At 41.3% G+C, this 24475-nt stretch overlaps 1 protein-coding gene across 6 annotated transcripts in view; it reads left to right on the top strand.

The window, feature by feature from the left end:
* Positions 1-10154: 10154 nt before the first annotated feature.
* The window catches only part of LOC100301649 (calcium-activated potassium channel subunit alpha-1a), a 208215-nt gene continuing 193894 nt past the window's right edge, over positions 10155-24475 (top strand). For 5 of the 6 annotated variants that reach the window (XM_090217363.1, XM_021581139.3, XM_090217362.1 and 2 more), the window contains exon 1: positions 10155-11318. In XM_090217363.1, the coding sequence (XP_090073489.1) occupies positions 11082-11318 (237 nt within the window). In that variant the 5' untranslated portion in view covers positions 10155-11081. The remainder of the gene's footprint in view (positions 11319-24475) is intronic. The other variant, XM_090217365.1, reaches the window with a different exon arrangement.

Below are 24475 nucleotides of genomic sequence, written 5' to 3'. Positions count from 1 at the left end.
TACTCACCGCAGACTGGAAGAAACTTTTTCCTTTAACGAGTCCAACAAGAAGGATATCCTGCTTTCACTGGAACAGGCCCAGATCCATGCCTTTTGCGTGAAGAAAGGACGCCGGAAAAGGGGCTGCAGATTTGTCATCCTTCTGAGAATCGAGTAAACTCCCAATGCCTTCCGTTCTTCTTGCAAACGTGCAATCATTGAAAAATAAAATTGATGACCTACGATTATCCTATCAAAAGGACATTAAAAACTGTAACATCTTATGTTTTATGGCTGAACGAAGATACATACAATATAGAGCTAGCGGGATTTTCCATGCACCAGCACTACAGAGACGCTACCTCTCGTAAGACAAGGCGTGGGAGTGTGTCTTTTTGTCAATAACAGCTGCTGTGCAATGTCTAATATTAATTTACCAAGAGTTCTCATCTGTATTATTTGTAGCTGTCTATTTACCACCACAAAACTAAGCTGGCACTAAGACCGCTATTAACCAAATCTATAAAGGCCATAAGCAAAGAAGAAAATGCTCACCCAGAGGCGACGCTCCTAGTGGCTGGGAATTTAATGCAGGCAAACTTAAATCGGTTTTACCACATTTTTACTAGCATGTCACATGTGCAACCAGGGAAATAAATCCTAGACATGTACTCAAAGCTTGCACGGACCAACTGTCAAGTGTCTTCGCTGACATTTTCAACCTCTTCCCGACCGAGTCTGTAATACCTACATGTTTCAAGCAGCCCACCATAGTCCCTGTGCCCAAGGAAGCTAAAGTAATCTGCCTAAATGATTACCACCCCGTGGCACTCACGTCGGTAGCCATGAAGGGCTTTGAAAAGCTGGAAAGGCTGGTCATGGCTCACATCAACAGCATTCACCTGGCCACCCTAGACCCACTCCAATTCACATATGCCAGCAGCATACTACCCTGCATCCCACTGCTGGCTTGCTTCTGAAGCTAAGCAAGGTTGGTCCTGGTCAGTCCCTGGATGGGAGATCAGATGCTGCTGGAAGTGGTGTTGGAGGGCCAGTAGGATGCACTCTTTCCTCAGGTCTAAAAAAAAAATATCTCAATAGCCCAGGGCAGTAATTGGGGATGCTGCCCTGTGTAGGGTGCCGTCTTTCAGATGGGAAGTTAAGCGGGTGTCCTGACTCTCTGAGGTCATTAAAAGATCCCATGGCACTTATCATAAGAGTAGGGGTGTTAACCCTGGTGTCCTGGCTAAATTCCCAATCTGGCCCTCATACCATCATGGTCACCTAATAATCCCCAGTTTACAATTGGCTTGTTCATCCCCCTCCTCTCCCCTGTAACTATTCCCCAGGTTGTTGCTGTAAATGAGAGTGTGTTCTCAGTCAACTTACCTGGTTAAATAACAGTAAAATGAATAAATCAAATAAATTACTGCTAAAACAGATCCACAGATGATGCACTCCACAATCTTAATTGCACTCCACACTACCCTTTCTCACCTGGACAAAAGGAATATCTAGCAGTAGCATAGCCAGAAATTACATTCACTGTCATTGGTGGCCAATACTAACTGACTGAAATGAGAGTGAATGTCATTCCAGTGCACTGAAAGCTATTCATTCTATCTGATGTTGTTTGCATGTTTAGGTAAAAATACATATGATGTCCCCTTTGGAACACTGACAAGTAGAGAGCATTCCATGTTTTATTTGTATGATTTTGTTGCTCAATCTGATTGGGTGGGTCTTGGGCTGGGTGATAGCACAGTGATGATCAATGAATTGATCGTTTTTGAAAACATTCCAAATACACTTGAGCTATGCAATTCAATTGTTGGTCATAGTTGAAAAGTCATTACTAAATTATTGTTTCAATACTGATATGGTAGCCAGTTCCTCTGAGTAGCCATTCCATTATCAGTCCATGATGTACCAACTTTACAATGAAGATAACAAAGAGACAATGGATATGTAGGTCAAACAGGATGTTGTGTGTGTTAGCTAGTTTTTTTCAGAATGCCGTCCCAATGTCTGGATTGAATTGATTTGAAGTAAAAACCTACAAGTGCCAAGCTGGACGTGAATCAGACTATCCCGCAGGTGAAAAAGCTGGATGTGGAGGTCCTTGGCTGGCGTGGTTACACAAGGTCTGCAGTTGTGATGCCGCAGACCTCATGGAATGAGAGTCGAAATTGCTATGAGATTCGAAATTGAGCTCAGGTGCATCCTGTTTCCATTGATCATCCTTGAGAAGTTTCTACCACTTGATTGGAGCCCACCTGTGGTAAAAGCCTACTTTTTGAAGTGATTTGTTTGATTATCAGATTAAAATATCATCACACAACACCCATGATATGTGAAACTGAGCCTGTGCAGACTGCAAAAACAACAGTAAACGCAATCAAATATGTACATGCCACAGTATCCCATCTTCGATCAGCTCAGTCTCTCCCCCGCTACAGGGCTTAGAGCTGGTAGTGTACTGTAAGGCCCAGCCTTCCCCTCGCTACAGGGCTTAGAGCTGGTAGTGTGCTGTAAGGCCCAGCCTCCCCTTGCTACAGGGCTTAGAGCTGGTAGTGTACTGTAAGGCCCAGTCTCTCCTTCGCTACAGGGCTTAGAGATGGTAGTTTACTGTAAGGCCCAGTCTCTCCTTCGCTACAAGGCTTAGAGCTGGTAGTTTACTGTAAGGCCCAGCCTCGAGCCTCTCCCCTCCCAGGGACAGCTGGCACTTAGCTGATGACAGAGAAGGCTTAGCTTCAGTCAGACCCTCTCCATGTTCACTGCCGCCACTGCATCAGTGTGTGTGTGAGAGAGACAGAGTGTGTGTGTGTGTGTGAGCATATGTGTGTGTGTGTGTACACACGTCCATAGCGAACCACCGTGCTTGTTTCAGCAGATTTAATCTTTCCTCCAATTACAAAGGAAAATGTCAACCAGAGATCTTCAGTGATTCACAATTATGCTGCCTGCACTAGCCAACGCAGGTGGAGTAGAGAATTGTCGGCTAGGCCCGTTTTAAATGAATTATATTTGAATCACTTTGATTAATCAGATTTGGAATGTGTCCGTGATGTGAATGAATCTGAGATAATCAAGTTGTGGATAATTTAACAACAAATGTTATAGAAATGGAAGTGCACCTAGACTGTCACAGAAAGACAATTAGACATGTAGACAATAATAGACTACTGTAAGTCAACCGTGAAAACAGCAGGGATATTGGAAAGTGGCAGTAGATGAGGTAATGGTAGGAGTTTTTCCAACCTAGCCAATATGCTTCTGCTTGCCCGTTTGTAATTTAGGCTGAGGTACTGTTAAGCACTTTGTGACAACTGCTGATTGTAAAAATAGCTTTATAAATACAGTTGATTGATGGCATTGTTATTGGTAACTGGGATGTTCTTTAGGGGGACAATAGGGAATTCCATGAGGCAAAATCCATTACAATACCCCATAATATCAAAGTGCAATTATGTTTTTAGACATTTTAGAAAATATTAAAAATGTAAAGCTGAAATGTCTTCAGTCAATAAGTATTCAACCCCTTTGTTATGGAAAGCCTAAATAAGTTCAGAGGTAAATATTTGCTTAACAAGTCACATAATAAGTTGCATGGACTCACTCTGTATGCAATAATAGTGTTGAACATTATTTTTACATGACTACCTTATCTTTGTACCCCACATATGTAAGATCCCTCAGTGGAGCAATGAATTTCAAACACAGTGCCAAATAAACACGGGAGTTGCTTACCAATACAACATGGAATGCTGCTGCTGAGTGGATAGTTACAGTTTTGGATTGGAAGTGTCCGGTGCGAGAGGCAGATTCAATTGGCCAGAGCTAGAGTAGTGCAAGTGTCGTATGCTAAGACAGTGAAGAAAGTAGAGGAGGATGGGTCAAGTGTGAGGTATCCTGAGAGGATTCCAGTGAGTAGTAGATTTGTGCCAGCACAGAGGATTTATGCTTTAGTAATGTTGGATTCTTAGCATTCATAGCAATGGTCTATCAACTGTACTGCATAAATGGAATGTAAATCACAGAAAATAGATGTTATGGTGGCAGCTGCAGAGATGTATTTGGGTATACGAGATTTGACTTCAGAAGAGTTACGGGCTGTTGGGATGGTGCAGGCTGTTGGGATGGTGCAGGAGCAGCTAGGGTTAAAGTAGTGGAATTAAGTTTTTAATGTAGGGTAGGTGGTGGTGTCTAGAGCTATATTTCACTTTGTTAGAGGAACTAATGAAGAGACTTCAATGTAGGCCGAGACTGGCCTCACACTCCAGTTCAGTAGGTGGTGGTGTATCCGCCAACCAAATCCCAAAGAAGATGTTGAAGGATGGTGAAAGTGCAGGGTGCTCTTGATGCGCCTTTCCAATAAACATCGAGGGTCATATTCTGGTGACATGATGATCAATGCTTGACTGCTGTTTGACAAGTAAAAATATTCTATAATAGTCTCATCATCATATCAATAATAGTCTCATGTAGACTAGCCTACCCGCACAGACTACGCACACTGTATCTGCCAGCTGTTGGCTAGAGCACATGTGCCAAGACCAGAGTGGGCATATTTGTTATTTAATGCAACAGTTTGTGCCAAAACTATCGGTAGAGTTGATAATGTATGGAAACACATCGAACTTCTAGATGTTAATTCGGTCATGAAAACTTGAGCAAAAAAGTACATTCTGTGTGCACTGCGTCCTCAGTGCTTAAAAAAAAATCCAAAACCGGTACAGTGGGGCAAAAAAGTATTTAGTCAGCCACCAATTGTGCAAGTTTTCCCACTTAAAAATATGAGAGAGGCCTGTAATTTTAATCATAGGTACACTTCAACTATGACAGACAAAATGAAAAAACAAATCCAGAAAATCACATTGTAGGATTGAATTAATTTATTTGCAAATTATGGTGGAAAATAAGTATTTGGTCACCTACAAACAAGCAACTTGCACAGTTGGTGGCTGACTAAATACAGTGCAGCAAAAAAGTATGTTTGGTGGAAACAGCAACTAGCGGGAACATTTCCTCTATGCAGATTTTTTTATAGTCACATGAAAATCGGTCGCCAATTGGATGGAAACTTACTGTTAATTTAACACTTTCAATATATTTAACGTCACGTAAAAATGTATTTCAAATACATGTAGATATATTTGCATCTTTGCTAAAATGCATGTAATGCCAAAATGCATTGCAGAGATACATGTACAGTACCAGTCAAAAGTTTGGACACACCTACTCATTCCAGGGTTTTTCTTTATTTTAACTATCTTCTGCATTGTATAATAATGAAGACATCAAAACGATGAAATAACACATATGGACTCATGTAGTAACCAAAAAAAGTGTTAAACAAATCAAAATATATTTTATATTTGAGATTCTTCAATTTAGCCAACTTTTGCCTTGATGACAGCTTGCACACTCTTTGCATCATTCTCTCAACCAGTTTCATGAGGTAGTCAGTCACCTGGAATGTATTTCAATTAACAGGTGTTCCTTGTTGAAAGTTAATTTGTGGAATTTCTTTCCTTCTTAATGCGTTTAAGCCAAATCATTTGTGTTGTGACAAGGTAGAGGTGTTATACATAAGATAGGCAGCGGGCTGTCATGTGCCTTTTACTGAGGAATGGCTTCCGTCTAGCCACTATACCATAAAGACCTGATTGGGGGAGTGCTGCAGAGATGGTTGTCCTTCTGGAAGGTTCTCCCATCTCCACAGAGGAACTCTAGAGCTCTGACGGGTTTTTGGTCACCTCCCTGACCAAGGCCCTTCTCCCCTGATTGCTCAGTTTGGCCGGGCGGCCAGCTCTAGGAAGGGTCTTCGTGGTTCCAAACTTCTTCCATTTAAGAATGATGGGGGCCACTGTGTTCTTAGGGACCTTCAATGCTGAAATGTTTTGGTACCCTTCCCCAGATCTGTAGCTCAACACAATCCTTTCTTGGAGCTCTACGGACAATTCCTTTGACCTCATGGCTTGGTTTTTGATCTGACATGCACTATCAGCTGTGGGACCTTATATAGAAAGGTTGAATTTACCACAGGTGGACTCCAATCAAGTTGTAGAAACATCTCAAGGATGATCAAAGGGTCTGAATACTTATGTGAATACGTTTCTTATTTTAAATACATTTGCAAACATTTCTAAAAACCTGTATTCTCTTTGTCATTATGGGGTATTGTGTGTAGATTGATGAGGGGAAAAAATGTATTTAATAATTTTATGAATAAGGCTGTAACGTAACTTGAAAAAGGTCAAGGAGTCTGAATACTTTCCAAATGCGCTGCATATTGCACTATTTTATGGCTGAGTATGACACTTATAGTGTCAAAACTCACACAAGACAAAAAAAAATCCATTACATCATAGCCTACAGTTGAAGTTGGAAGTTTACATACACTTAGGTTGGAGTCATTAAAACTAGTTTTTCAACCATTCCACAAATTTCTTGTTAACAAACTTTAGTTTTGGCAAGTCGGTTAGGACATCTACTAAGTGCTTGACACAAGTCATTTTTCCAACAATTGTTTGCAGACAGATTCTTTCACTTATAATTCACTGTATCACAATTCAAGTGGGTCAGAAGTTTGCATACACTAAGTTGACTGTGCCTTTAAACAGCTTGGAAAATTCCAGAAAATGATGTCATGGCTTTAGAAGATTCTGATAGGCTAATTGACATCATTTTAGTCAATTGGAAGTGTACCTCTGGATGTATTTCAATGCCTACCTTCAAACTCGGTGCTTCTTTGCTTGCCATCATGGGAAAATAGATCAGCCAAGACCTAAGAAAAAAAAATTGTGGACCTCCGCAAGTCTGGTTCATTCTTGGGAGCAATTTCCAAACGCCTGAAGGTACCACGTTCATCTGTACAAACAATAGTATGCAAGTATAAACACCATGGGACCACGCAGCCATCATACCGCTCAGGAAGGAGACGCGTTCTGTCTCCTACAGAAATTTGGGGAAGTGGTTGAAAAACAAGTTTTAATGACTCCAACCTAAGTGTATGTAAACTTCCGACTTCAATTGTATGTAATAGGCCCATCTGGCTTATATGATTACGATGGTCAGAATTTAAAAAAAAAAAATGTTTACCTTTATTTAACTAGGCAAGTCAGTTAAGAACAAATTCTTATTTTCAATGACGGCCTAGGAACAGTGGGTTAACTGCCTGTTCAGGGGCAGAACGACAGATTTGTACCTTGTCAGCTCGGGGATTTGAACATGAAACCTTTCGGTTACTAGTCCAACGCTCTAACCACTAGGCTACAGTGTCATAAAGTGCATTTTCTTAGTCCAAGTAAAGTGACACAGGAAGGTCATAATGCTTCATGACATTGTCATAAGGTGTATTTTCTACAAGTTATTTAAAATATTATGGAAAAAAAATGTAAAGAATTAATTACAACAACAAAGGATTCAAGAAACAACTTTCAAACGAAAGGACATTTCTTGGCAGGGGAAAAAAGAAAAAAAAAGGGGGTTTGACACTCTTATGTAGGTGTCATAACCAGCCATAAAATAACGCAATATGGGTCACAACAGGTGAAAATATATGAGTCATGACAGTGTTATGACCATATTATGACATGGTTATGACCGTGTCATGACACTGGGTGTCAAGTAAAGTGTTTCCGATTTGACTGCTCAATGTTTCCATATTAAAATGAGAGTTCAGTTCACATAACAGATTTGACCTTAAAATGAGGGACAGACGTAAATGAATCACTAATAAATAAATAATAATCTTCAAAGCAACTTGGGCTTTGCAATGATGGTGAATTTTTTTTGTATTTTAGTGGGTTAAAATCTTCCTAGAATTTACAGAGGGTGCACAGAGGGACATGTCAAAATGCACTTTATTCATGTTGAAAATCAGATTAATTGAATTATCAATGTTGCCTATATTAAAGGGGACTTAATTTCATGTAACAGGCTTTGAAAATGCAATATTAATTTATACTTAACATATGAAAGAGCACTCATTTCGTGGAACGACCCAGTACAAATTAAGTTTTGCCCGTTGGACATTGGTTGCAATGCTCTCTTTAAGTTAATTTGTTTATTTGTCATATGCACATGAAAGACATGGAGTCAGTATATGACCGGTAATGTATCATGTTTGTAGTAATGTTTGTAGTAATTTAAATAAAATGAAATGCATGTTAGTGCTTTTGGTATTTGTCAAGTACAATAAAAATGCATTTTGACCAAATATATTGTAATGACTGCAGCTTATTAGAAGACTTGGGAGGCGTGGCTTGTAAGGGCATTGCTTTGGTTTAGTGCTTTCTTTATGTTATTTTGTATTCTCTGATTAAAGTTTAAGTTTGTACACGGCCATTTATACAGTTTTAATGAAACTGATATAAGTGTCTGTGATACCAGAGCCTACTAAAGTTTAATTGTTAAGACTAATTTGCTACAATATGATTTGGCAAAGGTTGTATATTTGCCATACATTTTCATTTAAAAATATATTTCTTACGAATAAATTTGAATGAATGTTGGAACAAAACGTTTCTGCGTTTTAAAGAAATATAGCCTACTACTTCTATATTCTTATACTCAAATAAGTATTTTTACATTCATCAGCTTCTTTCGGATTCTCCTGATCGATATTTCATTGGGGATGGGAGTAGAGAATCTCGACCAGATGACTGGTATCATAACTAATTGTCAAGGTAATAAGAGTTTAACTGATCTGCTTGCTGTTTAACCCTTTGGGTTTTTCGTTGCAATCACAGTTTAGCCCTCGGGAGCATGTTATCTCCCGTTGGGAACGTTTTAAGAAACTCAGCTGTAATCTTCAGGAACGCGTTAAATTCTGCCTTTATTTAACTAGGCAAGTCAGTTAAGAACAAATTCTTATTTACAATGACGGCCTACCGGGGAACAGTGGGTTAACTGCCTTGTTCAGGGGCAGAACGAAAGATTTAACATATCAGGTCGGGGATTCGATCCGGCAACCTTTCGGTAATCAATGGGGTGTATCGGCCAGTATCTTTTTATTGTCTCCATTTGAAACACCTGTTTTTTTCCTTGAGAATGATTTCTTATAAACGTAGAAAACGCACATGAAACTGGATTTGGAATGCGCATGTACACGTTCTGTCCATTCCAATTTCCCTTTCCGATCCAGAGAGGAAGAGGCAAAGGGAGAGGTTTTACTCAGCCCAAAATCTGTCCACGAAGAGAGGAATTTTTGTATGGAGTTCAGTGTTGAATTTGGACATACATGGCATTTCGGCAACTTTGAAAAAAACAACAACGTTATATCAGAGTTGTGCCTGTTGTCATAGAGATAAAGGACTCATCATGGATATAACCCATTTTAGCATGGACTTTGCCATTGAGTGCTTCCAGCATTTTGAAGTAGTCAATTGGGTGGGGATTTTTAGGTGCAATCAGCCAATGAAAAATGTAATATAAAATGTACTATTTTAAAATGGAGATGTCCATGCTGTCACAGACGCCAAATAGCACAGATACAAATATTTCTTTATAGCCTGTTCTTCGTGTGTATCTGCCCTCTCATTGGTCCTACCTGATCCCGCCTCACCCCTCTTCCATTTTTGAGGCCATGTATTTCCATTGTTAGAGCGGTCACTCGACTATCTTGTCAGTATAATATACAATTAAGAGGCGTCACTACAGTCCCTGGTTCGATTCCAAGCTGTATCACATCTGGCCGTGATTGAGAGTCCCATAGGGCGGCGCACAATTGGCCTAGCGTCGTCCGGGTTTGGCCGTTATTGTAAATAAGAATTTGGTGACTTGCCAAGTTAAACAAAGGTAAAACAAAAAAAATATTCTCTGCTAGCTCACGATTAGGGGATCAATGCAATATGTGACCACAAGGGAGAGCAGAATCTCCACTTTATAAATTAGTACATGGTAAAAAGTAAAAAAAAGTTGTTTTTAAACCTGACTAACGATAACGGTCAGAACAAGACGTTATATATTTAAAACGACAATTGGCGCTGCATAATTTCCGAGCTATGAATTAATTGATTTAATTGCTTAATTTCATCATCATAATCCATCTTTAAAATCAATACATGTAATCATGCTTTAAATTATACATTTTGTATGGATATTTTACATGTGACAAAGCTACGTATTTTCACTTAAATTCTAGGTAGCCTACTTGTTTTCTTGGCATGAAGAAACGTTAAAAGAGCAACAGATTGCTTTTGTGTGGCTTTTCAACAGGTTCTATTCAAGCCGATATGTGGACAACATATTTCTGCTTTATTCTTTTCGGGAAAAAGTAATCCTCTCCTTCTCCCCCAGACGCAAAACGCTTTCAAGACATTGGGTTTAGTGCATATTATGGCTCCACCCCCGCTACCTGTAAATCGCCCTCCCAGTTCCTTATCATCTTCCAAATAGATCTGACAGTCAGCCGCTATCATCTGGCCGCCACTGAAGCAAGAAGAGGACAAGAAAACCTATGGAAACCATTATTGAACAGCTTTAATGAACGGAAATAAGTCATCTGCTGTCATAAAAAGAGAAAGTAGTAATCAACACCCAACGAGAGCGCTAAATGGACCAGAAATAACGGACTCAACAAGGTGGAGTTTTGTGAGTGAGGGCGAGGGTTACCATCGATTGCCTTTACGCGATTTGGTTACCTGATGGAGAAACCAGAACGACGTGTGACTCGAAGATAATTGCTGCCTTTCCTGGAAATATTGAACTATTACACCAAAAGAAACAACAAAGAAGAACAGCAACGGGATTTTCAATATGTAATTATATGAACGAGTTTTGAAGAAATATCTGATTTAGCATACAATTCGCATAAAACTTATTGTGCGATCTGTGAATGACTTCTGCTAATGGAACGATCATATCCTATCCTTTGAAGTGCAGTTTTTGCGTCACAGGTCGCTGAGAACACAACATTTACATTGAAGGACTGATGTAAACGGACAGGGTAGAGTACAGGAAGGAAGGTTGGTAGTTAGTTGAAGCAATATGGCTGAATTGTGGGATATGGGGCACTGGCTGGAACTACCCATATCGTCTGGATACTAGATATAGAACATGGAAACCTATCCCTGGGCATCAGTAGCCTCAGAATAATGCCTAAAGGTAAACATAGTTACTACCCGGACTCTCCCTCTATCCGCATATCCAAGACGGATGTGATCATCCCATTCTCCCCAGATGTGCCCTGTGATAGCAATGGGCAGCGCATGTGGTGGGCTTTCCTTGCCTCCTCCATGGTCACATTCTTTGGGGGTCTCTTCATCATTCTGCTCTGGAGAACTCTCAAGTACCTGTGGACCGTCTGCTGCCACTGTAACACCAAAAAGAAGGTTGGTCATATTCATATGTCCACACACAGCACATTTCCAATGCCTTCATAACTTGTGACAGAAATTGACTAATGTCTATGTTGCTGTTTTAGTGTGGAACTTTGGCTTCATACCATTTGGATGCATATAGAATTCTGTATTTTCTTTACTATAGGCCTGTGACAGTCTGTGCAATAATGTTTCCCCACCAAAAATCACAGCCACATTGTTACCTTTCCCCCAAATGAAAAAACAGTTAAAACATTACAATACAGTTATAACACCTGCATAACATTGTAACAGTGAAACTTGTGTGAGTTATTACATTCCAAGTGTATTTTATTAAGTGTGAATTAGAGTATATGCGTTTTAGATGTGCAGATCGTTTGTGTAATGATTTGGCATAATATTACTGAGGCTCTTGAGCTCTGCCTGTATTCTTGACACCTGTTGTTTCAAGTGAGAATTATTTGACCTGTCAGAAATCAGAAACTAATCATCATATCAAATAATTACAATACCGAAAGTATACTTTTTTTTCATGTATTCATTATGAAAATGTTTGTTGGGAATTTTAGTTTTGTTTTTAGAAATGTTTGTTTTGTTTTGAGGTAGGACACCATTTTTTATAAAAACACTCCGTGGTATATTTGGCCTAATGTTGAATGAACAAACACAGATGTATCACTTACAACCGTGTGTCATCTCGTTTCTTCATTGTCTGAAATTACACGAGCAGGTTTAGAACCAAAGCAACTTGTTAAAGCCATTGTCATCTGTAGGCCTGTCATGTAGGCCTGTTATGTAGGCCGGTCATGTAGGCCTGTCTTAGCAATTGATGGATGAAAGGCAGCTGTGGTACTTCATACTATATATACATGCAGAATGTATATTCAGTTTATTTAATAGAAGTGTAACTCGATCAGACTGCGACAAATACACAAATTAACAAAAGGTGAGATTGCATCTGAAGAAATACTTTAGACACCTCTGGTTACAATGACAAACTTTTCCATGAAGCAATGTTGTCCAGGAAAATATGTAGGTTCGCAAACACGCACCGCACACACACAGTTAGTTGACAAGATTCCAACAGTTAGTCAGGAATAGTTTTCCCCAGTCTCTACCCTGGACACACCCCCACCACTGACAGCTGCTGTTCTATTACACCAGTCAAGCATTGTTGTGTGTCAAAGAGACATTCTTTAAAAGCATCATCAGTTGCCAGAACCATACTGTGTGTGTCACTAGAGTGACCAAATATCTATATCAATAGTTGATAAAGGTGTCAGCAACGCTATACAAACTAGTGCTGATAGGCACAAAGTCAAGATCCCACAACACAAAAGAGGAAATGGCTACCTAAATATGATCCCCAATCAGAGACAACAATAAACAGCTGTCTCTGATTGGGAACCATATCAGGCCAACAGACATACAAAAACCCTAGACATACAAAAACTAGAGTACCCACCCTGACCTAACCAAAATATATAGAAAAACAGAGATATCTAAGGTCAGGGCGTGACAACAGTACTGTAAAGAGCAATGCATGTTGTGGGTTTAATGGCATTCCACTACACTTCACAGTAAAGTACTGTATTACCTGTTTTGCGGTATATTTACAGCAGCATTCTGTGAGTTGTGGTGCATTGTGGGAGAATGTTGTGGGTGGCAAAATAATCTAGGGCACATTAACATATTTTGAGGTATGTCTTGTAAGATGCTATATTTGTTGCATTAGTGAGAATACTGTACCACAGAATAAAGTATCATACCATATTTTAAAAGAGAAATTATATTTGGCCAGTAAATTGACAGTAATTTACTGGCTACTGTGCTGCCAGTAATTTACTGTAAATATTGCAGGGTTTTATTTACAGTGAATGCATGCTCACCACTAGCAGTTCAAACCTTCATCTTACTACTGCAGTCTTGACATTCCCATGGCTGTGTATGGACTGTGTTTGAAGTCTTGACATTCCCATGGCTGTGTACGGACTGTGTTTGCAGTCTTGACATTCCCATGGCTGTGTATGGACTGTGTTTGCAGTCTTGACATTCCCATGGCTGTGTATGGACTGTGTTTGCAGTTTTGACATTCCCATGGCTGTGTATGGACTGTGTTTGCAGTCTTGACATTCCCATGGCTGTGTATGGACTGTGTTTGCAGTCTTGACATTCACATGGCTGTGTATGGACTGTGTTTGCAGTCTTGACATTCCCATGGCTGTGTATGGACTGTGTTTGCAGTCTTGACATTCCCATGCTGTGTAGGGGTAGGGGTGACAATTTTATTTGTATAATTCTGCTGTAAGAAGGGCAGCAGGTACCCTAGCGGTTAAGAGCTCTGGATTATGTCATCTGGCCGATCATGAATAACGTTACATTACTTAATACTGTTTGTTGATGAACACACCTGGTATCACTTTATTATACAACTAATGAGGTGAGCAGTTAGTGGTCAGGTTACTTTAGCAGATTATTAGATCACAAATTAAGTGCAATCAATAGGGATACCTCCCTATAGTGCACTACTTTTGACCAAGGCCCATAGGGATCTGGTCAAAAGTAGTGCACTATATAGGGCATATGGTGCCATTTGGGACAGAGCCTTTTTCTCATCCTCCAAACTTGGAGAAAAACTAATGCGTAAAACTCTACAGTACAGGTAACAATGCATCATAGATGTGGCTAGACATTGAGTTCTGTGTTTAATCATCCAGTGTAGTAATCACCTCCCAACCTAATGCAGATCAGTGAGAGAGATGGCAAAGAGAGGGAAGGACTTGGAACTTCAGTGATCTTTCTCGCTCTCTCCGTTTCTCTCCAATCGTTGTATCAACCATGTATAATATAGAGGATTCAATCACTCTAATGAGCATGGATCTATTTGACAACAAAGATTTGAGTTGGTCAAGAAAATAATAATCTTGTTTTGATGAATTATAGTGCTGAGATGACCACTGCTTTATGAGCCAATGCTAAGAGAACTAGACCAGTGAGAAGAGTAGTGTGTGAGGTGTGAACCCGTATGAAACGAGACCAGTATGAGATTACTGTAGTACTCTCACTCATGTATAGATATACAGCTGGTGAGTAAAATACCCATCTAAAAGTCATTATCCTCACTAAGCTGTTTCGCATCGCCTGCCTGGACGGTTAATATGAAAATCATGATTATTTCTACTGTGAGGGAAATAATGCTTTGGCATTACTAAGGGAAATTACTAAGGGAAAGTGGTTATTTGACTATCAACCTGTTGCACTATAGTCTGTCTCCATACTGTATGTGCTGCTTGCAGCCCACTCTAAAATACATTTTTGGCATGACAATAAAGACTGACAGTGTTTTAACTAGTTTACAGATATGAAACAAACAGACAATCATATCTCTCAAAAATATCAAATGACCACAAAACCAACTTTATAAGAGGCTCTAAAGATATGTTCTATTTGACAAAAAAATGAATGACGTAGAATAAGGCGTTGTTGGCAGAATAGATGGATGCAGTTCAATGCCTGATTAATTGGTTACAGCTAGTGATTTAAGGTTTGATACCGGAGCTCCGAGGCATGCGTTGAAATTGCTGAACAGTTTATCGCTTTATCAGAAGCATGTGATCAAGCTTTGTTTCGTCGAACAGCCACTTGATTGGTTTGGTAGAATACAAAAATGCTCTCCTGTGCAGGCGCTATGGAGTGTGGGACGTTGTCTATAATAATTTGGCTGCTCTAAATGATTTTGATCAGCAGGTGCCAATAGTGTACACTGTGTGACTCAAAGCCTGGAGTAACAAACTTATTTTTGACACAATTGGCTGGAAATGCTCAATGCTTCAGGAAGGTTTGTTACCCCATCACTAGCTAGAGCTAGAGATGCAGGTGTCATCTGGTTAGTTAGCAAGAACTGTGAATCAGTTTGCTAGCTAGCAGGAAATGGGAATCAGTTTGCTAGCTAGCAAGAAATGGGAATCCGTTTGCTAGCTAGCAAGAAATGGGAATCCGTTTGCTAGCTAGCAAGAAATGGGAATCCGTTTGCTAGCTAGCAAGAAATGGGAATCCGTTTGCTAGCTAGCAAGAAATGGGAATCCGTTTTCTAGCTAGCTATGCTGAACTTGAAAGACTGTTATCCACAGTTAGCATATCACTTAGTTGTCAATCAAATATATTTGGCATCAATCAAATGGGAGGGCAGGCATGTTCGCATTCAGTTGTCAAAACGTGGGTTAGGAAAACAATGCATTGGCAGGCAAGCTGCAGAAGGGCGAGCAGTCTACTATTCCTATTGTTTATCATTGCAATTTAGTCTGCCGACTACAAGCTCATTTTTTTGGGGGGGGAGGGTTTATCTACTGTTCCCTCCATAGATTTGAGCTCATCTTGCTCTGGCTAACAGTTGTTGATCTTGTTATTGTTGTTGTTGATGATGACGTTGTTGTTGATGATGTGCATAGGCAACAGAGGAAGCGAGACCCTACCTGTTCATGGTTGTTTGATCAATAGAACTGTAAAGTTCCCAAATCTAAGGCATTCCCGTGGTATTTACATATTTGCAGAAATCCACTATTTTGTGGCTTTTGGCGAATGCTTTCTAACGATCTAAAGTCACGCTGGTGCTACTGCCCGTAAACACAGTCCAGTTCAAAGGGAAGGATGACAGGCCCATGTGGCAAATGGCTTATTTAGCTCTGATTGGCTATGGCACCCCTGTCTGTGTAGAGTCTATCCTGAGGTGTGTTCAGTTCACTTGAATGTTTACTATGTTACAGAACGGTTTGTACTGAATGACACATTTCCCCAAAACATTCTTGAACGTTTTTGCACAGACTTTGAGGTACGTTTGCTCCTGTTTGATGGGTGTGGCGAGGTGTACCTTGAAGCAATGAGTGACATATTTAAAAGGGCAGTGGCCGTGCTGACAGCTCTCCCCAACCCACAACCCAACCTCTCCCCTCTTTTCAACTGGTCGTTCAGTACAGCACCGTTTCCGTTCAATTGAACGTTCCAGAACGTAGAAACGTATTGAACATAGCCCTGGACAAGACTTGACACATTTTTATTAGGTTTTATTTACTGTAGTGCCTATTAATTGTCCAAACGCATGGCCGCTTTCCCACTCTATATTGCTATAGAATTTTCAGAAATGCCTTACTTTCATTCCCAAACATTCTATCAAAGTTTGAAAATGTGAAAATGTCTATATCTAACTTCTCATACATAAAAAAAAAAGGCCTCATATTCTTTCAGCGGGTGTATATAAACTGATTTTATTTCACGTTGCTAAAACGCTGTCAGTTCCACTTTAAAGCACCATGAGAGACTGGAACACTAGGTAATGATGAGTAAGCCAGCGTTTTTACCAGATCGAACCAATGGAACGAACATTAATCACTCTTCCGTGTGTCATCCAGCTCTCCCTTCCTTCTGCCCTCTCCTCTTTTGCATGTCACTCACTCACTCACTCCTGTCTTCCTCTATTTTCTCTCCCCCAAGAATCACACACCCACACACACAGATGTAATGTCAATCAGTCGACAGGCAACTGGCACACATGTATGTATACAATGAGAGTCCGTTTTTTTGGTTGCTAAGCAACAAGCAAAGTAATTCATTTTAAGTGAAAATCCTTCCCCTTATGCAATTGTCTAGGCTCAGGATCTAACAGAGAGCTGGTTAGTGTAGGAACAGGAACACCGTTTCCCACCCACCCCCACCCAATCTGTGCATGTGATTAGCATCACAAACAAAGCACCTAGAATAGAGCAGGTGCTTTTAGTGTTTCATAGATGGAGGCTGATAATCTGTTCCATTTCTCCTTTTTGTTTTTAAGTTGGCCTCTCTGTTTATGAGGGAGATATCTCCCCCCCACTCACGCACTGCAGTCCTGAAAGGGGAAGCTCCAGGCTGCTCTTTGAGCTCTAGGGTGCACCCTGAATGGCACCCTATTCCCTTTATAGAGCTGTACTTTTGACCAGGGCTAATAGAAAGTAGTGCACTATATCGGGAATATGGTGCTATTTGGGACACAACCCCAGATTGGCTGTATTCTCTGCCCTCATTACCTCCCTTTTATGTCTGAGACAACTGGATAGGTCAAAACAATCTCTCACATTGATTTCACTTAGGCCTATACAGTCCAATCAGATCTGTGAAGAGGAGTGAAGGAGGGTAGAGGGGAGGGAACATCTATCCTGGAATGGAACACCACAGTGTGTGCGTCCCAAATGACACCCTATTTCAGAAAGAGTGCACTACTTTTGACCATGGTTCTGGTCAAAAGTAGTACACTATATAGGAATAGGGTGCCATTTTGGATGTAAACTATACCTGGCAATGGGAACTTGCTGCTACTGGTAAGCAGGATTTGGTAGTCAACTTTCAAAATGTAATCTGTTACTTTTGGTGATGCAATTATTTTTTTTTTACTTGTTTTTAATTTCACCTTTATTTAACCAGGTAGGCTAGTTGAGAACAAGTTCTCATTTACAACTTTGACTTGGACAAGATAAAGCAAAGCAGTGCGACACAAACAACAGTGTTACACATGGAATAAACAAGCGTACAGTCAATAACACAATAGAAAAAAGAAAGTCTATATACAGTGTGTGCAAATGGCATGAGCAGGTAAGGAAATAAATATTCCATAGTAGCGTAGTAATTACAATTCAGCAAATTAACACTGGAGTGATAGATGTGCAGATGATGTGCAAGTAGAAATACTGGTGTGCAAAAGAGCAGAAAAGTAAATGAAAACAATATGGGGATGAGGGAGATTGGATGGGCTATGTACAGCTGCAGCGATCGGTTAGCTGCTCAGATAGCTGATGTTTAAAGTTAGTGAGGGAAATATAAGTCCAGCTTCAGCGATTTTTGCAATTCGTTCCAGTCATTGGCAGCAGAGAACTGGAAGGAAAGGCGGCTAAAGAGGTGTTGGCTTTGGGGATGAGATATACCTGCTGGAGCCCGTGCTACGGGTGGGTGTTGTTATCGTGACCAGTGAGCTGAGATAAGGCAGAGCTTTACCTAGCAAAGACTTGTAGTGTAGTGTAACTGTATGTGGACACCCGCTGGTCGAACATTTCATTCCAAAATCATGGGCATTAATATTGAGTTGGACTTTGCTGTTATAACAGCGACCACTCTTCTCGGAAGGTATTTCACTAGATGTTGGAACATTGATGTGGGGACTGTCTTCCATTCAGCCACAAGAGCATTGGTGAGGTCAGGAACTGATGTTGGGCGATTAGACCTGGCTCGCAGTCGGCGTCCCAATTCATCCCAAAGGTGTTCGATGGGGTTGAGGTCAGGGCTCTTTGCAGGCCAGTCAAGTTCTTACAAACAGATCGACAAACCATTTCATTATGGACCTCGCTTTGTGCATGGGGGCATTGTCATGCTAAAACATCAAAAGGCCTTCCCCAAACTGTTGCCACAAAGTTGGAAGCACAGAATCATCTAGAATGTCATTGTATGTTAAAATTTCCCTTCACTGGAACTAAGAGGCCTGAACCATGAAATAATTATTCCTCCTCCAACTTTACAGTTGGCATTATACATTCGGGCAGGTAGAGTTCTCCTGGCATCTGCCTAACCCAAATTTGTCTGTCGGACTGCCAGATGGTGAAGTGTGATTCATCACTCCAGAGAACGTGTTTCCACTGCTCCAATGGCGGTGAGCTTTACACCACTCCAGCCGACACTTGGCAATTTGACAAACTGACTTGTTGGAAAGGTGGCATCCTATGACGGTGCCACGTTGAAAGTCACTGAGCTCTTCAGTAAAGTCATTCTACTGTCAATGTTTGTCTATGGAGATTGCATGGCTGTGTGCTCGATTTTATACAACTGTCAGCAACGGGTGTAGCTGAAATAGCCGAATGAAGGTTTGTCCACATACTTTTGTATATATAGTGTAGCTGTCCAAAACCTTAATCAGTAATGTAACTTTTGGATTACCCAAACTCAGTAACGTAATCTGATTACTTTTCCCTTAAGAGGAATTAGAACAAAAATTTATATTACCAATTGAACAACATATATTGCAGGATAAATCAATGTTAGAGTTTACATAGCTGGCCATAAATGGATGTTGCATTTTACTTTATGGGTTGGTTATGTGTGCTTCTTATATTCCAGAGGAAAAGGACCCATCGTTTTGACAGTTTATACTGCGAGTCCCAAATTATTCCCTTTGTAGTGCAGTAATAGGATGCCATTTTGGACGCAGCCTTAGACTGATGGTGGTCTGGGTTATGTGCAGACATGGCTCCATCCATGATCTCATTAATCAATGTGCATCACTGCTGGGTGTCTCAGTCTGTCTAGTGCAGCGGTTCACAACCTTTTCCATTCTGGGGACCACCAAATCACCAGGTGTCAGTGTGAGGGTTAACAGACAGTAGTCAGGTTTGATCTTCAGTGGGGTTTTTTCTCTCACCTTTATTTAACCAGGTAGGCCAGTTGAGAACAAGTTCTCATTTACAACTGCGACCTGGCCACGATAAGGCAAAGTAGTGCGACAAAAACAATAACACAGCGTTTCACATGGGATAAACAAACGTACAGTCAATAACACAAAAGAAAAATCTATATACAATGTGTGCAAATGTAGTAAGATTAGGGAGGTAAGGCAAAAAAATTGGCCATAAAAGTGAAATGACAATTTAGCATTAACACTGGAGTGATAGATGTGCAGATGATGATGTGCAAGTAGAGATACTGGGATGCAAAAGAGAAAAAAAATAACAATATGGGGATGAGGTAGTTGGGTGGGCTATTTACAGATGGGCTGTGTACATATACAGTGATCAGTAAGCTGCTCTGAGAGCTGATGCTTAAAGTTAGAGAGGGAGATATAAGACTCCAGCATCAGTGATTTTTGCAATTCGTTCCAGTCATTGGCAGTAGAGTACTGGAAGGAAAGGCAGCCAAAGGAAGTGTTGGCTTTGGGGATGACTGGTGAAATATACCTGCTGAAGCATGTGCTACGGTTGGGTGTTGCTATGGTTACCAGTGAGCTGAGATAAGGCAAGGCTTTACCTAGCAAAGACTTAGATGACCTGGAGCCAGTGGGTTTGGCGACGAATCTGTAGCGAGGCCCAGCCAACGAGAGCATACAGGTCGCAGTGGTGGGTAGTATATGGGGCTTTGGTGACAAAACGGATGGCACTGTGATAGACTGCATCCAATTTGCTGAGTAGAGTGTTGGAGGCTATTTTGAAAATGACATTGCCAAAGTGAAGGATCGACAGGATAGTCAGTTTTACAAGGGTATGTTTGGCAGCATGAGTGAAGGAGGCTTTGTTGCGAAATAGGAAGCCGATTCTGGATTTAATTTTGGATTGGAGATGCCTAATGTGAGTCTGGAAGGAGAGTTTACAGTCTAACCAGACACCTTGTTATTTGTAGTTGTCCACATGTTCTAAGTCAGAACCGTCCAGAGTAGTGATGCTAGACAGGCGGGCAGGTGCAGGCAGCGATCGGTTGAAGTGCATGCATTTTGTTTTACTTGCATTTAAGAGCAGTTGGGGGCCACGGAAGGAGTGTTGTATGGCATTGAAGTTCGTCTGGAGATTTGTTAACAGTCTCCGAAGAAGGGCCAGAAGTATACAGAATGGTTTCTGCGTAGAGCTGGATCAGAGAATCACCAGCAGCAAGATAGATTTCATTGATGTATACAGAGAAAAGAGTCGGCCCGAGAATTGAACCCTGTGGCACCCCCACAGAGACTGCCAGAGTCCAGACAACAGGCCCTCCGATTTGACAGACTGAACTCTGTCTGAGAAGCAGTTGGTGAACCAGGTGAGGCAGCCATTTGAGAAACCAAGGCTGTTGAGTTTGCCGATAAGAATGCGGTGGTTGACAGAGTCGAAAGCCTTGGCCAGGTTGATGAAGACGGCTGGACAGTATTGTCTTTTATTGATGGAGGTTATGATATCATTTAGGACCTTGAGCGTAGCTGAGGTGCACCTATGACCAGCTCAGAAACCAGATTGCATAGCGGAGAAGGTACGGTGTGATTCGAAATGGCCGGTGATCTGTTTGTTAACTTGGCTTTCGAAGACCTTGGAAAGGCAGGGTAGGATAGATATAGGTCTGTTGCAGTTTGGGTCTAGAGTGTCTCCCCCTTTGAAGAGGGGGATGACCGCGGCAGCTTACCAAATCTTTGGGGATCTCAGACGATACGAAAGAAAGGTTGAACAGGCTAGTAATAGGAGGTTGCAACAATTGCGGTGGATCATTTTAGAAAGAGAGGGTCCAGATTGTCTTGCCCAGCTGATTTGTAGGGATCCAGATTTTGCAGCTCTTTCAGAACATCAGCTATCTGGATTTGGGTGAAGGAGCAATGGGGAGGCTTGGGCAAGTTTCTGTGGTGGGTGCAGAGCTGTTGACCAGGGTAGTGGTAACCAGGTGGAAAGCATGGTCAGCTGTAGAAAAATGCTTATTGAAATTCTCGATTATCATAGATTTATCGGTGGTGACAGTGTTTCCTAACCTCAGTGCAGTGGGCAGCTGGGAGGAGGTGCTCTTACTCTTCATGGACTTTACAGTCTCCCAGAACATTTGAGTTTCTGCTACAGGATGCACATTTCTGTTAGCCTTAGCTTTCCTAACTGACTGAGTATATTGGTTCCTAACTTCCCTGAAAAGTTGCATATCGATGCAAATGCAGTACGCCACACAATGTTTTGTGCTGGTCAAGGGCAGTCAGGTCTGGAGTGATCCAAGGGCTATATCTGTGCTTAGTTCTACATTATTGTCAATGGGGCATGCTTATTTAAGATGGTGAGGTTAAGCACTTTTAGAATAAACAGATATCCTCTACTGATGGGATGAGGTCAATATCCTTCCAGGATACCTGGGCCAGGTTGATTAGAAAGGCCTGCTGGCTGAAGTGTTTTAGGGAGCATTTGACAGTGATGAGAGGTGGTTGTTTGATCGCTGACCCATTACGGACGCAGGCGATGAGGCAGTGATCGCTGAGATCCTGGTTGAAGACAGCAGAGGTGTATTTAGAGGGCAGGTTGGTCAGGATGATATCTATGAGGGTGCCCGTGTTTACGGATTTAGGGTTGTACCTGGTAGGTTCCATGATAATTTGTGTGAGATTGAGGGCATCTAGTTTAGATTGTAGGACGGCCGGGGTGTTAAGCATATCCCAGTTTAGGTCACCTATCAGTACAAACTCTGAAGATAAATGGGGGGCAATTAATTCACATATGGTGTCCAGGGCACAGCTAAGGGCTGAGGGGGGTCTATAACAAGCGGCAACAGTGAGAGACTTATTTCTGCAAAGGTGGCTTTTCAAAAGTAGAAGCTCAAATTGTTTGGGCACAGACCTGGATAGCATGACAGAACTCTGCAGGCTGTCTCTGCAGTAGATTGCAACTCCACCCCCTTCGGCAGTTCTTTCTTGACGGAAAATGCTGTAGTTGGGGATGGAAATGTCCGAATTTTTGGTGGCCTTCCTAAGCCAGGATTCAGACACAGCTAGGACTTCAGGGTTGACGGAGTGTGCTAAAGCAATAAAATAAAAAAAACTTACAGAGGAGGCTTCTGATGTTAATATGCATGAAACCAAGGCTTTTACGGTTACAGAAGTCAACAAATGAGAGCGCCTGGGGAATAGGAGTTGAATTGGGGGCTACAGGGCCTGGGTTAACCTCTACATCAGAGGAGCAGTAGGATAAGGGTACAGCCGACGTCTATAAGAACTGGTTCGTTGGGGACAGAATAAAATAAGCAGATTTATGGGCGTGGTAGAATAGATTCAAGGCATAATGTACAGACAAGGGTATGGTAGAATTTGAGTGCAGTGGAGGTAAACCAAGTTAACCTTGGTGAGGTCTTTGCATGTGTGTGGGGTGGGACTAAAGAGCTATCTAAGGCATTTTGAGTTTTACAGTGAAATAAAACAATAAAAACTAGCCAAAACAGCAGTAGACATTAGAGAGAGGCATAAAGCAATAACAGGTGTTGATCAGGAGAGCTAAGACAACAACGGGTAAATGGTGATGAATGGGCAGAGCGGGTCAGTTAGGTACATACAGGACCTGAGTTCGAGGCTGGGGCCGGCAGGTAAACAAAATGAGGTACCAAGTTATTGAAACAGTCCAGGGGGAATCAGCTGTGTAGCCGAGTGATCATAGGGTCAAAAGAGCAGAAATAGGTGAGTCAGGGTGCTGTTCGGTATTCACTACTACACTTGGCGAGCAGGGGACACCTGAGCACATACTTCAGCTCAGGAAGTCAGCTGGCCACACTGTTAATCCTCTCAGTCATTCTCTGAGAGAATATTCATACTCTGTTATGGATAATGTTTGAAGATGGTCATACCATGGATCATTTATTATTTGATTTAGAATTTTTTGGACCCCTGTAGGTACAGTGCCTTGCGAAAGTATTCGGCCCCCTTGAACTTTGCGACCTTTTGCCACATTTCAGGCTTCAAACATAAAGATATAAAACTGTATTTTTTTGTGAAGAATCAACAACAAGTGGGACACAATCATGAAGTGGAACGACATTTATTGGATATTTCAAACTTTTTTAACAAATCAAAAACTGAAAAATTGGGCGTGCAAAATTATTCAGCCCCCTTAAGTTAATACTTTGTAGCGCCACCTTTTGCTGCGATTACAGCTGTAAGTCGCTTGGGGTATGTCTCTATCAGTTTTGCACATCGAGAGACTGACATTTTTTCCCATTCCTCCTTGCAAAACAGCTCGAGCTCAGTGAGGTTGGATGGAGAGCATTTGTGAACAGCAGTTTTCAGTTCTTTCCACAGATTCTCGATTGGATTCAGGTCTGGACTTTGACTTGGCCATTCTAACACCTGGATATGTTTATTTTTGAACCATTCCATTGTAGATTTTGCTATATGTTTTGGATCATTGTCTTGTTGGAAGACAAATCTCCATCCCAGTCTCAGGTCTTTTGCAGACTCCATCAGGTTTTCTTCCAGAATGGTCCTGTATTTGCCTCCATTCATCTTCCCATCAATTTTAACCATCTTCCCTGTCCCTGCTGAAGAAAAGCAGGCCCAAACCATGATGCTGCCACCACCATGTTTGACAGTGGGGATGGTGTGTTCAGCTGTGTTGCTTTTACGCCAAACATAACGTTTTGCATTGTTGCCAAAAAGTTCAATTTTGGTTTCATCTGACCAGAGCACC

This window comes from Oncorhynchus mykiss, chromosome 23 (assembly GCF_057628025.1).
Source record: "Oncorhynchus mykiss isolate SJ-2025 chromosome 23, ASM5762802v1, whole genome shotgun sequence".
In the NCBI taxonomy this organism is placed as follows: Eukaryota; Metazoa; Chordata; class Actinopteri; order Salmoniformes; family Salmonidae; genus Oncorhynchus; species Oncorhynchus mykiss.
The sequence above is the reverse complement of the archived record's forward strand: the minus strand, read 5'-3'. Positions and strand labels throughout refer to the sequence as shown.